The 15,113-nt window shown below is 34.1% G+C and overlaps 1 protein-coding gene across 10 annotated transcripts in view; it reads left to right on the top strand.

The window, feature by feature from the left end:
- Window positions 1-15,113, top strand: part of tutl (immunoglobulin superfamily member turtle) — a 985,149-nt gene that overhangs the window by 878,439 nt on the left and 91,597 nt on the right. For all 10 annotated transcript variants that reach the window (XM_069819242.1, XM_069819241.1, XM_069819243.1 and 7 more), the window contains one exon: window positions 351-626. In XM_069819242.1, coding sequence (XP_069675343.1) covers window positions 351-626 — 276 coding nt within the window. The remainder of the gene's footprint in view (window positions 1-350; window positions 627-15,113) is intronic.

The following is a 15,113-nucleotide window of genomic DNA, read 5'->3' as shown; positions in this document are numbered from 1 at the left end:
TGGACAGTACTCTATAACAGAGTCGCCAGTATGAAAGGATAATTCCAAGCCTTTGGCGTGAGACGAACTCGATAACTCAGTGGTAGAGCGCCTGACCGGAGGACAGGAAGTCGCAGGTTCGATTCCCGCTCGAGGTTGTGAAATTTTTCTTTCATACCATGGCATAATTGCGACTATAATAGTATTTAAATTCACAACCTTATTTATAAAAAATAAAGTATATGACTGTCACATAGATGTTAATATATTTGTAATTCAGTAAGTAAATTTTATTTCCTCTGCTTCTTGACAGAAGTACTCTTCTGGTTTTCTGTTAGATAATTAAATTTACGCCTTTTGTGTGATTGCAGCACCCCCTCGCTTTAGTGTTACGCCTGAAGACATAATCTATGTGAATTTGGGCGATGCGATAATTCTAAATTGTCAAGCCGAGGGCACACCAACACCTGAGATCTTGTGGTACAAAGATGCGAACCCCGTGGAGCCCTCGGCCACGATCGGCATCTTCAATGACGGGACAGAACTGCGCATCTCTAACATCCGGCACGAAGATATTGGCGATTACACGTGCATTGCCAGAAATGGCGAGGGGCAGATCAGCCACACAGCCCGGGTGATCATTGCTGGTGAGTTGATTCTACGTTAATAAAGTAGTTTTCTGATGATTTACAACAAGGTTCACTTAAATTCTTTGTGTCAAGGTGGTTGATAAAGAAAATTCAGAAATGTCAACCTTTACAGGGAGTGATCCATAGCACTGTACAGACTGAACATTGTTTTTTTTTATTATTATTATTCGCTAGCTTTCTTAAAAAGATATATATCTGTTGGTAATCAGTTTTAAAACTGTAAAACCTCTAATATATTTGCCCATTTTGGTCATGGCATAATAATCCGTGGTGCCATAGCCTTTCAAATAATATTAGTTTAAAAGTTGTTTAAAATATCTATTCTTAGTGCCAAACTGATATAACTACTAACACTTCATCTATACCATTCAACAACTAAAATATAGTCTACCAAACTTGTTTACTCAATTCTGAATTTGTATGGCCTATTTTCTTACGAGATGTATAAATTGGTACCTATTGAACAAGCTCATGCACATGGATTAGTTTACAGTTGAAGACCAGTATGTGTAAAACTTAGTAATAAAATACATTAATAAATTAATATTAATTTAGTGAATATAATAAAACACATTCAATTCATAATTAGATTAATATGGACATATTTTAACAATATAAAGGGGACCTGTTTGTGCTTCACAAGCTTTTATAAACAAAATTGTAAATCAAATATTTAGATCTATATAACCAACTTTAAAACATATAATTACAAAGCTGTAAAAAAGTTGTGACATAGTTACATAGAATCGCACTGAGATAAATATGTTTGTATTTTTCCACAGTATGGATAAAACCAAATTTGTAGAATTTTATATTTAAATAATGCAAAATAAAGAAGTTAGTTACAAATATTTCTAAAAATGTTGAACTAAGAGGATAAAAACTAAAACAATGGGATATTGAGATACATGTCTATAAAACCATATATTTAATGATGGGATGATAGTAAAAACATCATAATATTGTGAATTTTATTAGTAACAGCAATGTAATTTATTCGCCACAATAATTCCTTTCTACAATCCACCTTAAACGCTCTCGTCAACAATTGGATCTTCACTCAACACAGTATTCGTTATAGCACTCCACCGACGACAATGACAACTTACTTGGACTAATACGCACAACAATGAACTGTTAATCTTAACTAATATTTACACAGTACTATTTACAAATCAGAACTACCAGTTCTCAGTTCACAGTTCTTCTATCTCAGTCACTCGAGTTCACAGTATCTCGAACCACAGACCTTCAGAGACAGTTCACTGTACTCGAACTCGGGTCCCTCCAACTGCGGTCCACTGCACTCGAACTCAGGTCCCTCCAACTGCGGTCCACTGCACTCGAACTCAGGCCTTCGGATGCTGACACAGATGCGGACGCACACTCGAGTCGAACTCCGGCACACAAGTCTGGCTTGCTTGCTCTGGCTTACTCACTGACTGAATAACTGAAAACTCTAACTGCAAAACTGCTGTCGTTCCTTCGCGACCGTAATTTATAACCACAGCGACGTAGCCTCGAAAATTCGCGAGTCTTCCACTTCGACGGATTTCTGGAATAGTCGGGAAGGTCGTTCCACATTCACTGCGTTAAGTAGCAGCTGCGCGCGCAGCCTCCCCTCGCGTGTAGGCCCCTTTCCCCTTTCCCCGTGAAGCCCGCGCGATATGCTCTCTCGCGGGACGCTGGTCGTGAGTTCGAATCTCACGTCGCTGTCACAATATTTTCAAAATTAGCATTTAATTATTTAGTTTTTTAATCTGATGTGATATGTTACTTTCAATATTATGTGATTTTGTTTTGGAGAGACTGATTCATTGTGGAAATTTTCAAGACAATAGCTACAATAATTCCTGAGAAAAATGTACCGTTACCTAAAATTAAAAAATAAAAGTAACAGAGAATAGACTACTGGTATCAAAAAATATTTCGCGTTATGTTAGGGCCTACCTTACGCAAGTATTTATTTAAAACTCAGAAAGGATCTTTAAAATATGTGCAACTAATGTAGTAATTGATTCAGAATCGAAACTACATAACAAAATCTATTTTTTTTTAACATCCCGTCCTTTTAAATTAAACTCGAGTTTTCCCTAAGATGTAATGTAGGTGTTAAGGAAATCTTAAGTTTATATCCCAGTCATTATGTATGTATTTATTTACACTGCAAGTGGGCAAGCACCAGTGGCAGTGGTATACACAATATAAACAATACACAAAAAAAAAATGATAAGCAATACACAATAAATTTACAATACACAATACAATTATACAATACACAATACAATTTTATACACAATGCAATAAGAATACACAATATAATTTAACACAATAATAATAAAACATAAATAAAATACCTAATTTTACATTACAACCTACATAATTATGTATAGGCCCTACATAAGTTTCAATGGTCTTTCACTTTATTCTCATCTCACTCACTGTAGTGGCACTATGACGCATTTCACTGACACTTTAGGACACATTTCACTGACACTATAGAACACATTTCATCGACGCTATAAATTATCACTGATCGGAACTATTCACTGCACTGTAAAACTATAACTCTACTGACTCACCTCGCTTCACTGATACAACAGTTCAAATAAGTCAAATAATTACACCCTTATGCATACTGTACTTATAAACAGAACTACATTTAAACTAAACCTTTCTAATTAATTTACAATTCATTTTAATATATCAATATGCCTGGTAAATTATTAATAAGTATTTAATGAATTTCAATCTTAAGGCATATAAACTTGCAAATGTTTATTTGCTATTTAATAACAATATATGAACGTTTTCGCCGTTTAGGGCATCTTCAGATATAACAAAACATATTATCTGGACCTATAATAACATATTATGCAAATAATATATATATATTGTTTTATATATATATATATATATATATATATATATATATATATTGTTCTCTATTTTCCTTGTTATTTGCATAATATGTTATTATAGGTCCAGATAATATGTTTTGTTATATCTGAAGATGCCCTAAACGGCGAAAACGTTCATATATTGTTATTAAATAGCAAATAAACATTTGCAAGTTTATATGCCTTAAGATTGAAATTCATTAAATACTTATTAATAAACCTTTCTAGTCTAAGGCCCTCTTACACGCTATTTTTAAATAATTTACGATTCAAACCAAGGAAGTAACTAGTCAGGCTAAATAAATACATGTCACCTTAAAAAATTAAATGTTAAATGTCACCTTAATTTTAATTTGCACTTGGTACACAACTTTTTAAATTATTCTTGAAACTCCTTAAGGAAGGACAGCCCTCAAAGACCGCTGCAGGTAGGTCATCCCAATCATTTATAGTTCTATTTAAAAATGAGAATTTACCTACATCCGTTTCCTGTTTCCTATATTTGATTTTAAAATCATGATCGTTCCTACCATTGTACGTTGGCTTTTCTAACCGAGCCGTTATGTCTACCCATGCTTTCTGACCTAGATGTGCTCTATACAATGACGTTATTCTAGTTTTCCTACGTCATTATTATGCCCTTTAAAGAAAAGAAGTACCGGTATTCACATTAGATGCTAGCAGTTTTCAGTACCTACGTCTGGCATGGCTTTTAAATTAATGTAGGACCTAACTAATGCATCCATTACCTGAAGTGCAACAAACATCATGTTTTAATCATCCGTTAATTTCTTTAATACCTGTAATCAGGGCCACAACTAGTACCTGTGTCACCAGGAGCAAACATGAATTCTCTCTTCCTTCCTCCTCCACCACCTGCCATGGGTTGGTGAGGGGGTTGTTAGCATGTTTTATTATTCTGTTATACATTGAATTAAAAAAATCAGTATATGTAATTTTCTTAAATTTTACAACTTGAGCTGCAAAAATATATTACAGTAATGATTGACTTAAAAACATTCAATCTACAGTTTTTAATCCTAGTTAAAATTAATGTAATTTAATTTTGTGTATGATATTTTTTTAGGTGTAGGAAGTGATTGGCAAAATAAAACGCATAATAACTTGCAACATTATTTATTAGGAATTACATAATTACATTAAATAATTTTCTTTATAATTTACCATCTTCAGCATTGTCTCCTTATGAAAATTAGTCTAATGAATGATCATACAAATCTTTCAAAGATTCAACTTGCGAGATCTTTTTGCAGAAATGAGTTTGATGATTTCGACATAGCAAAAAACTATTAATATGTTCAATTGAAATAATACTCAGATTTGAAAATCTATCTTGTTACACATTGCTTCGTAAGTAGTTTTTTTTTTTTTTTTTTTTTAAGAATTTTCAATTTACTGAGGATAGGGACCAATGACAGACATTATTATTATTATTATTATTATTATTATTATTATTATTATTATTATTATTTCTATCTGATGCTTTTCCAATTCACTGCGGGCTAAAGCAGGGAGATGCACTATCAACTTTACTTTTTAACTTCGCTCTAGAATATGCCATTAGGAAAGTTCAGGATAACAGGCAGGGTTTGGAATTGAACGGGTTACATCAGCTTCTTGTCTATGCGGATGACGTGAATATGTTAGGAGAAAATACACAAACGATTAGGGAAAACACGGAAATTTTACTTGAAGCAAGTAGAGTGATCGGTTTGGAAGTAAATCCCAAAAAGACAAAGTATATGATTATGTCTCGTGACCAGAATATTGTACGAAATGGAAATATAAAAATTGGAGATTTATCCTTCGAAGAGGTGGAAAAATTCAAATATCTTGGAGCAACAGTAACAAATATAAATGACACTCGGGAGGAAATTAAACGCAGAATAAATATGGGAAATGCGTGTTGTTATTCGGTTGAGAAGCTCTTATCATCCAGTCTGCTGTCCAAAAATTTGGAAGTTAGAATTTATAAAACAGTTATATTACCGGTTCTTCTGTATGGTTGTGAAACTTGGACTCTCACTCTGAGAGAGGAACATAGGTTCAGGGTGTTTGAGAATAAGGTGCTTAGGAAAATATTTGGGGCTAAGCGGGATGAAGTTACAGGAGAATGGAGAAAGTTACACAACACAGAACTGCACGCATTGTATTCTTCACCTGACATAATTAGGAACATTAAATCCAGACGCTTGAGATGGGCAGGGCATGTAGCACGTATGGGCGAATCCAGAAATGCATATAGAGTGTTAGTTGGGAGACCGGAGGGAAAAAGACCTTTAGGGAGGCCGAGACGTAGATGGGAGGATAATATTAAAATGGATTTGAGGGAGGTGGGATATGATGATAGAGACTGGATTAATCTTGCACAGGATAGGGACCGCTGGTGGGCTTATGTGAGGGTGGCAATGAACCTTCGGGTTCCTTAAAAGCCATTTGTAAGTAAGTAAGTATTATTATTATTATTATTTTAATTTCATATCTAATCATCTTTGCTTATAATCTAAATGCATATTTTGGCTTACTGGAAGAAACTATAGTATATTTACGGATGTGATAAATTATATTTTATTTTATACATGAAAACATAAAATACTGACATTTTAAAGTATTATATGATATTATGATATGATATACTGTATATTTATTCATCCATCACATATCTGTAAGACAGACCTGTTACAATTCTATATTACCCCAGATCTGCCTTACTTTACAATTTTATTCACCTATACCAAGTCATACATTACCCTAAAAACTAGTCCAGTATACTTTTTTTAAAGCATAACACATTCAATTAGCTACTATCTAAACACAACCCCTCTCCTAAACATATCCATCTACCACACCCTCTATTCTCTAAGCAGGAAAAAAACACACACACACTACAAGATCAATTTAATACACCGTTAATTTTAACTTCTCTTCCCATTTCAGCTTCACTATCATTAAAAATCTGCTTTTTTTTTTTTTTTTAAACTCTCTTATATTAGTTGTACTACCGGTACATATTTTCTTACATGCTACATATCTATTCATACTAAAAAAATTTTATTTTAAAGTAATGATGTCCTATTTATGTGTAAGTAAGATATTTTACACGTGGTTAGAAACCCAGTAACTGTGGAGACTGTGGATAACTCACTTGTTCTGGTTGGATTATCTGAAGGTACCTATATATTTGCTTATAGTCTGTGTGTTTGTCAAGTGTTAGCGTGTAACTTTTGTGGTATAATCCCACCTTGAAATAATTGGCCCCTCACAGATTGATGACTTTGACTCTCTAATTCTCTTGATATACTTACATGCCGTAAGTTGTCCCTCCACGTCTCTCGCCCCTCTTCCAAAACGAACAACAGATCAAGGGGCCTAGTGGTGACACTGGCGTAAAGGGCGATGTTAAGATTGGTAAGTACTTAGCAAGGCATGGCACAGGTACCTCATTGTTAGCATGAGTGCTTCACCCCAGCAGCTTCATCCCATTCACTTATACCTAAAGATGTACCGTAGCGGAATATACAAGGAAAAACAAATCTTTGTTTTGTAACATCCCATGAGACGTTAGTACATACAGGGTGAATTAGAAGGAAAGAGACATACTTTGAGTGGTGATAATATGGACAGTTCTAAAGGAAAAACATTATACAGGGTGTTTCAGTAAAAGTATGCAAAAATATGACGGATGTTCTACTGAATTGTTTGACATGGGGAACCTAGGCTCTGAGAAGCCAGCTAAAGGAGATATGGACTTAAACCTGTTTATCACTATTACTGTTTTCCGAATTATTTACAGCCATTTTACATGTATTTATTTACATTTAGTTTTTACATTATTTGCATATGACTCGGTTAAGAGAGAAGTTTTATATGATATTCTTATTGAATTTGGTATTCCGAAGAAACTAGTTCGATTAATTAAAATGTGTCTCAGTGAAACGTACAGCAGAGTTCGTATAGGTCAGTGTCTGTCAGATGCTTTTCCAATTCACTGTGGCCTAAAGCAAGGAGATGCACTATCACTTTTGCTTTTTAACTTTGCTCTAGAATATGCCATTAGGAAAGTTCAGGATAACAGAGAGGGTTTGGAATTAAATGGGTTACATCAGCTTCTTGTCTATGCAGATGACGTGAATATGTTAGGAGAAAATCCACAAATGATTAGGGAAAAGACGGGAATTTTACTGGAAGCAAGTAAAGAGATAGGTTTGGAAGTAAATCCCGAAAAGACAAAGTATATTATTATGTCTCGTGACCAGAATATTGTACAAAATGGAAATATAAGAATTGGAAATTTATCTTTTGAAGAGGTGGAGAAGTTCAAATATCTTGGAGCAACAATAACAAATATAAATGATACTCGGGAGGAAATTAAACACAGAATAAATATGGGAAATGCCTGTTATTATTCGGTTGAAAAGCTTTTATCATCCAGTCTGCTGTCAAAAAATCTGAAAGTTAGAATTTATAAAATAGTTATATTGCAAGTTGTTCTGTATGATTGTGAAACTTGGACTCTCACTTTGAGAGAGGAACAATGGTTAAGGGCGTTTGAGAATAAGGTGCTTAGGAAAATATTTGGGGCTAAGAGGGATGAAGTTACAGGAGAATGGAGAAAGTTGCACAACACAGAACTGCATGCATTGCATTCTTCACCTGACGTAATGAGGAACATTAAATCCAGACGTTTGAGATGAGCAGGGCATGTAGCACGTATGGGCGAATCCAGAAATGCATATAGAGTGTTAGTTGGGAGGCCGGAGTGAAAAAGACCTTTAGGGAGGCCGAGATGTAGGTGGGAAGATAATATTAAAATGGGTTTGAGGGAGGTGGGATATGATGATAGAGAATGGATTAATCTTGCTCAGGATAGGGATCAATGGCGGGCTTATGTGAGGGCGGCAATGAACCTCCGGGTTCCTTAAAAGCCAGTAAGTAAGTATTATTTACAATTATTATTGTACAGTACCATATCATTGATAAATCTGAGTTCACTTACCATTTTGTACCTCACATCAGTTGCTCAAAATGACGGCCACCAACCTAAATACAAGCATAACATTGGCGTACAAGATTCTGCTGCACTCTTTCAAATATCCCTGGTGTGTTTCGAATCATGTCACAGGTGACTACAGTCCTGACAACTAATTCTATGTCCATATCCACTGGCACCTCATACTGCACAAAGTGATTTTAGATATCTCCATATGAAATAGAGTGGATTTAGGTCGGGTGACTTCACAGGCCGTGGACTAGGGCCTCCCCTTGCAATTCATCGACCAGGAAATGTAGCATTCAGATGTATCGGTACTACACCGTTGTTCTGTTTGACTCTTCAAATGGTATGAAAGGGACTATCGTTGATTTATAGCATGTTCTATCATGTGACAATGTAAATACGTTAAGACAGAGCCATCTTGTGGACGAAGAAATGCGTCATGGATTGCTTAGTCTTCAGACTCTCCCCCTCCCCCATGTTTAAGCCCATATCTCCTTAAACTGGCTTCGCAGACGAGTTTCCTATCTCAAAATATTTAGTAGAGCATCCCCTATGCCCTGTTGATTTTTTTGCATGCTTTTACCGAAACGCCCTGTATAAACAGATGTCTTATTCTCAATCGAAACCATGAGGAATGCAAACAATGCAGGTGATAGTAAATTAAGATATCATTGGCTATATGTTGTGTTTAACTGTCAATTTCTCTTTGCATAATATGTTTAAAAAATGCCTTTGTCAACCTTGTTGCACTTTGCAGCTTGTGTAGCCAGATGCCATATTGCTAATTTGAGCTTGGTCGGACATTTCTTAATGTGATCACAAGCATTTAAAATTCGGGTAAGCAATTTCCACTTTTATTTCCAAGCTCTCTCACTTCCACTTTGTGCTTGTAGTGGACTTCGCTCTTTAGCCACCCCACAAACAATATTCTAATGGTGTAAGTCGGGTGACCTCGGTGGCCAAGAAATTATACCATGTCGGTATACTCTGCATGTGTAAAGACTCATGGCACTGTAACTTCACTACACAGAATGTACTCATACTTAGTAAACTGCTACAACTTTTCTGATACAGACTCGAAGTCAGCAATCCAGAATGATAAGACTCATCCCTCCAGTCCGTCATGCGCAAGTAACATGCGCACATGCAAGTGGCCAACGTGACAAAGACAATAGTACAACCTTAACGTTGCTTTAGTTGCATCTGCATTAATGTGAGCAATTATGCGGAGAAAGAAAAGGAGACATGCCTTTTTTTCAGTATTCAGATTCATTTATTGCGTCCAACTGATCACATGCATGATATGGGACATGTCAAAAGTAACACATAATTACTAGGCTACAACATAATTGAAATACGACATAGTCCATTAACTAAAATACAACATACAAAATTTCAACATTAATTATAAATAATTTCAACATTAACAAATAGCAACCACAAGAACAGATGTAACACTTTACAAGACAAATCACATTTCATTTAACAGTCTAGAGTCAATTTCGACTATCGCGTTCTTCATGAGAAGACATCCCTTCTCGAAGTCAGAATCTGGAAAAGAGGGAGAAAAATTTTTGACCTAAGGCGTTCTTTTCCTATTCATTTATGGCAGTTTTCAATAAATTCGTTCATACTGTAAAAACAGTTTTTGATTAAAATTTTGTAAATAACTTTCTTAAATTTTTGATGTGCAGACATTTCTTTAAATATAATTTGGTAGGCTACTATACATAAGAAGACCAGCATGAATGAAACTATTTTTTATATAGAGTTGTGTTAAAACTTTCAATAAAAATATTATCTTTATTTCCTGTATTGTGCTGGTGTATGTCTGAATTTGTAGGAAAGCTATACAAATTATATTTGATAAAATTTAAGATTTCATAAATTTAAATACAGGGTAATGGCAAGATATGTAATTTTTTTAAGAATGGCCTGCAGCTGGTAGTTTTAGACGCTTCAACTATGGCTCTAATAGCTCTCTTTTGTAGTTTAAATATTTGGATTGAATTAGGCGAATTTCCCCAAGACATTACACCATATGTTAGGATAGAGTGAAAGTATGCAAGTACAATGTGCGAGCGGATTCAATAGATGATGCCCTTATTAGTAATCGCAAAGCAAAGCAAATTTTACTTATATATTATTTTAATGTACCGAAGTACATATGATATTTCCATGCAGAAATTCTGCGTCATCATATGATGATACAGTAATGGAACGAGAAAAATTCTCTCCGGCGCCAGGATTGAACCCGGGTTTTCAGCTCTACATGCTGATGCTTTATCCACTAAGCCACACTAGATACCCATCCCGGCATCAGACAGAATCGTCTCAGTTTAAGTTCCAACTCTTGGGTTCCCTCCGTTCCATCGTAAATTTTTACTTAATTTTTTCCCTAGTTCCTGAAGGTGTACAGACCATTTTAAATGTTCAAAAAATTTTGTGTTGTTAGAATACTGAATTGTTTCATTTTGATACTCTATGACTGGCCACTCAGAATTATTGTATTGTGAATGATGAAAAGAAATGACTATGGTTTTCGATTTTATTTTCAAACAACTTTTTCTCCGAAACCATTGAGAATAAGATATGTGTTTATACAATGTTTTTCTTTTAGAATCGCCTATATTATCACCATTCAACATATAGCAATTTCCTACTGAATCACCTTATATACAGTACGTGTTTTGCTTTTTGACTTTTCCCAACCCTTTTAGGTCTTACAATAAAGCTGTTGAATGCATATTTGTCACGAAAACTGAATAATTTGTATTTTACGTTTAAAGTATATTGCAGTATTTTTAATGCTACGTTCTTGGATCAAAAAGCATATAATTAGGGTATGTGTAGAAATTAATTCTTGATTGAAATATTTTTCTGATTATTATACAGTGCGTCTAGAGATAGAGTGGACTGCAACAGCCTTGAACTGGGAGAGAGTTGCCGCACCTATTGCCAGATTTACATGCAAACAGCTGGCAAATTCACTCTATCCCTAGACGCACTGTATAATGAGTATAAAATTCTGATTCGTGTTGTTTTTGTTTTAAATTACAAATTGCTGATTTAATTCATTGATGTACTAGAATTCACTTCCATACATAGCGATAAATAATTTTCTCCCAATATAAAATCGCCTCAGCTTTGATTCCTTCTTATAACCTTTTTTATATTTAGTATGCTTATCTGTACTGTACAGTATGTAGCTTAAACTATGTTAAACATATCTCCCCGCCAACATTAACAAAATGAGATAAGATTCTGTACTAAGCGAATGGGTTATGGATCTACTTCTGGAAGATGCTGGGATAGTTTATACAAGCCATGACCAGTTTTTTTCGTTATTTGTAATAAAATTCACAGTTGACCAACACGAGATGAACAACTATTCATGCATGCTAATGAAATAAACATTTTAAATGTTATGTTATTCCTTAAATAGGCAAATTCATAATATAAAATTTAATTATATCAACTGATTTCTCTGACTGCATGAAAGGGTATACCCGGAAGCATGTTCTATAGACTGAACATACCCTTCTATTCAGCTTTTGAAATTTTAGACATTCTATTTTCTTTTTGAAGAATTTTTTATAAAGAATACCTGCCATTTTATAACACTCGAGTATTATGGGTCCTTCCTTGTCTTCAAAGAAGTGAGATACTCGCATTTTAGGAGCTTAATGAGTATTTGTATAAATAAATGTTCTTTTTTATCTTGATTTGGTGATTCTTAACATTATTCCTATACAAGAATAATAAAATATCACCTATATTGTAATAAACAGGACGTTACAGACATATAAACACTTTAAATCTGTCAAAATCTCTGTATACTTCAACTGTCATACTTTTAAATTTTATTGTAAGAAAGAATAATGTTAGTAATAAAATATATATTTTTCAGTATACTTTCTGAATATGCTTCAAGGATTGAATAAATAATTTTGAGATACTTACAGCAATAATATTTATGAACTGCTGTATTAAAAAAAATATCTCGTAAATTTATAATTTAAGATTTTATAATGCCATCAGTGGATGAGATCTGGATAAAACATATTATATCTTCGGCATATCTTCTTACTTCTTAAAGTACTTACTAAAATTAATCCATTTCAATGAAAATTTGTAACATGCGAAAATTCAGAACTTGAACATGTTTATATTTTGAAAAGTACTTGAAATAGTTCCATTACTGTATGTTCTTGTAAAAGGCAATTTACAATATTTGCATTAAAATATATAATACTTCCGTTACAATAAGCAATTTCTTTCTATCTGGCATTTTAATTATTTGGCTTGTATCACCAGTGGTACCTGTACTCAAGTCTTTTGTTTTGACATTTCTGTCACTGACGTCATAATGAATTTTTGGAAATATATAATAATAATAAATTGTTTGTTTTATATTACTTTTACTTCATAAGTATTGATGAAGCTTCTTTGTAAATTATTTGTACCGGTAATAATTTCTGTTCCTTTGTAACAGAAAACATTCCGACACTTTCCTCAAACAAATTTTAAGTTACTTTTCAGATAGAACTGTGATACCAGCATTAAAATGGACTTGTTTACTAACATGTTAGGAACACACATTATTTAAGTCTAGAAAGATTAATATGCGAGGAAAAATATAATTGCCATTTTCTGTGATGATGTACATAAACAACAACATAGTCATAGAAAATTTTCCAAGTGTAACTCTCAACCGCAACTGAATCAGAATTGAGTTGTAGTTATAGCTTAATTACGTTGAAGATTCTTGTCTGTTTGCAGCAGAAATACTTTGAGTTTAGTGACTGCAAATTAGATATTATATTTAGCTTGTGAATATATCAGTCCCGTAACTGCACATTGTGCAATTCAAACCAAGAAATGGATTCGGAACACCTCAAAATCTGTGCTTCAGTGGCTGTTCATGACAATATCTTTGAAAAATATTGGAGTGCAAGAGGATAAATGACTTTATTGTCAAATGCCTGGCTTCAGAAAACAACAACAATATGTTTAGCTTGTAAGCACGCCATTTTGTACATATGAACAACAACTGTCAACTGCACTCCCCAAAATATACAACACACCTAGTTGCTATCAACTCAGTTGATCATACATCTTGATTACACAACTTTTAACACTGTATCACTTCGGAATATGTATGATAAGAACTTTCCTGTGTTAAATTTTAACGTACAGCATACTAGCAGAAATATTCTTACACCACATAGAACAGACATACATACTAAACAAAGACAACAACAAACATGCAGACAACATCATATATTGGCACAGATACGTAGATGACATACTAATACTATACAAAGGAAACAAAAGACAGATCCAAAACCTACATCAGCACATAAACAAAATACACCCAAAGCTACACTACACATTAGAAATTGAAAACAATCCATAAATTTTCTAGACATCACAATAACAAAAGTAGACAACAAACACACATTCAAAGTATACAGAAAAACAACAACACACATACACAACACATCCAACCACCCCACACAACACAAACAAGCTGCATTCCGAACAATGGTACACAGACTACTCAACATACCAATGAACAACAGGATTACAACGAAGATCTAAACACAATCAAATACTTAGCACAAGAAAACGGATACAACCCCAACATAATAGACAACATAATACGTAAGACAAAACAAACCACAAAAAATAGAAGAATACAACACAAACACAAGAACACAAAAAATACATCACATTAACATACGAAAACAAAAACACACATAAAATTGCAACCTCATTCAAGAAATTAAAATTACAACATCGCATACAGAACAAATAACACTCTACAAAAACATCTCAACACACAAACAAACAAATACAACCACACAGGCGTATACAAACTCAAATGTAACACCTGCAACAACTTCTACATAGGACAGACAGGCAGATCATTTCAAACACGTTACAAAGTACACATAACAGTCATAACAAAATTACAAAACATCTCCACATATGCAGAACACATCACAAATGCCAACCACACCTACAGAGACATCAACACAGACATGGAAATACTGCACATCCAACCAAAAAGTCAGAAACTCAACACGCTAGAACAATATGAAATATACAGACACACGAAAACACATCCCAACGATATTCTCAACACACAACTCAATTTCAAAACACATACACTCTTTGACTCTACACTACGAACGCACCCACATAGGAAACAAGAGGCGCCAAGACCAACAACGACCAGTTCCGAAGATGACCGAAAATAGGTCGAAACATGTTAACAAGATACGTTAAAATTTAATACAAGAAAGTTCTTATCATACATATTCCGTCAATTGATCAACTGAATTAGCAGTAGTTGAGTTGCAGTACAGTTGAGTTGCGGTTAAGAGTTGCTCCAGTAGAAAACCCCTCTTATTCTTGGTTTCTTTCATCACTGAATAACATCATTGTGTGATAAATTCTATATGATAAAGAATTCAGTGGTTTTTAAGGCAGTACTCACTTCTGATCTTTATGTTATCGGTAATACAGCACTAAAGAAGAAGGAAGGGCCCCATTTATGGC

Source organism: Periplaneta americana, chromosome 2 (genome assembly GCF_040183065.1).
Source record: "Periplaneta americana isolate PAMFEO1 chromosome 2, P.americana_PAMFEO1_priV1, whole genome shotgun sequence".
Taxonomy (NCBI): domain Eukaryota; kingdom Metazoa; phylum Arthropoda; class Insecta; order Blattodea; family Blattidae; genus Periplaneta; species Periplaneta americana.
The sequence above is the reverse complement of the archived record's forward strand: the minus strand, read 5'-3'. Positions and strand labels throughout refer to the sequence as shown.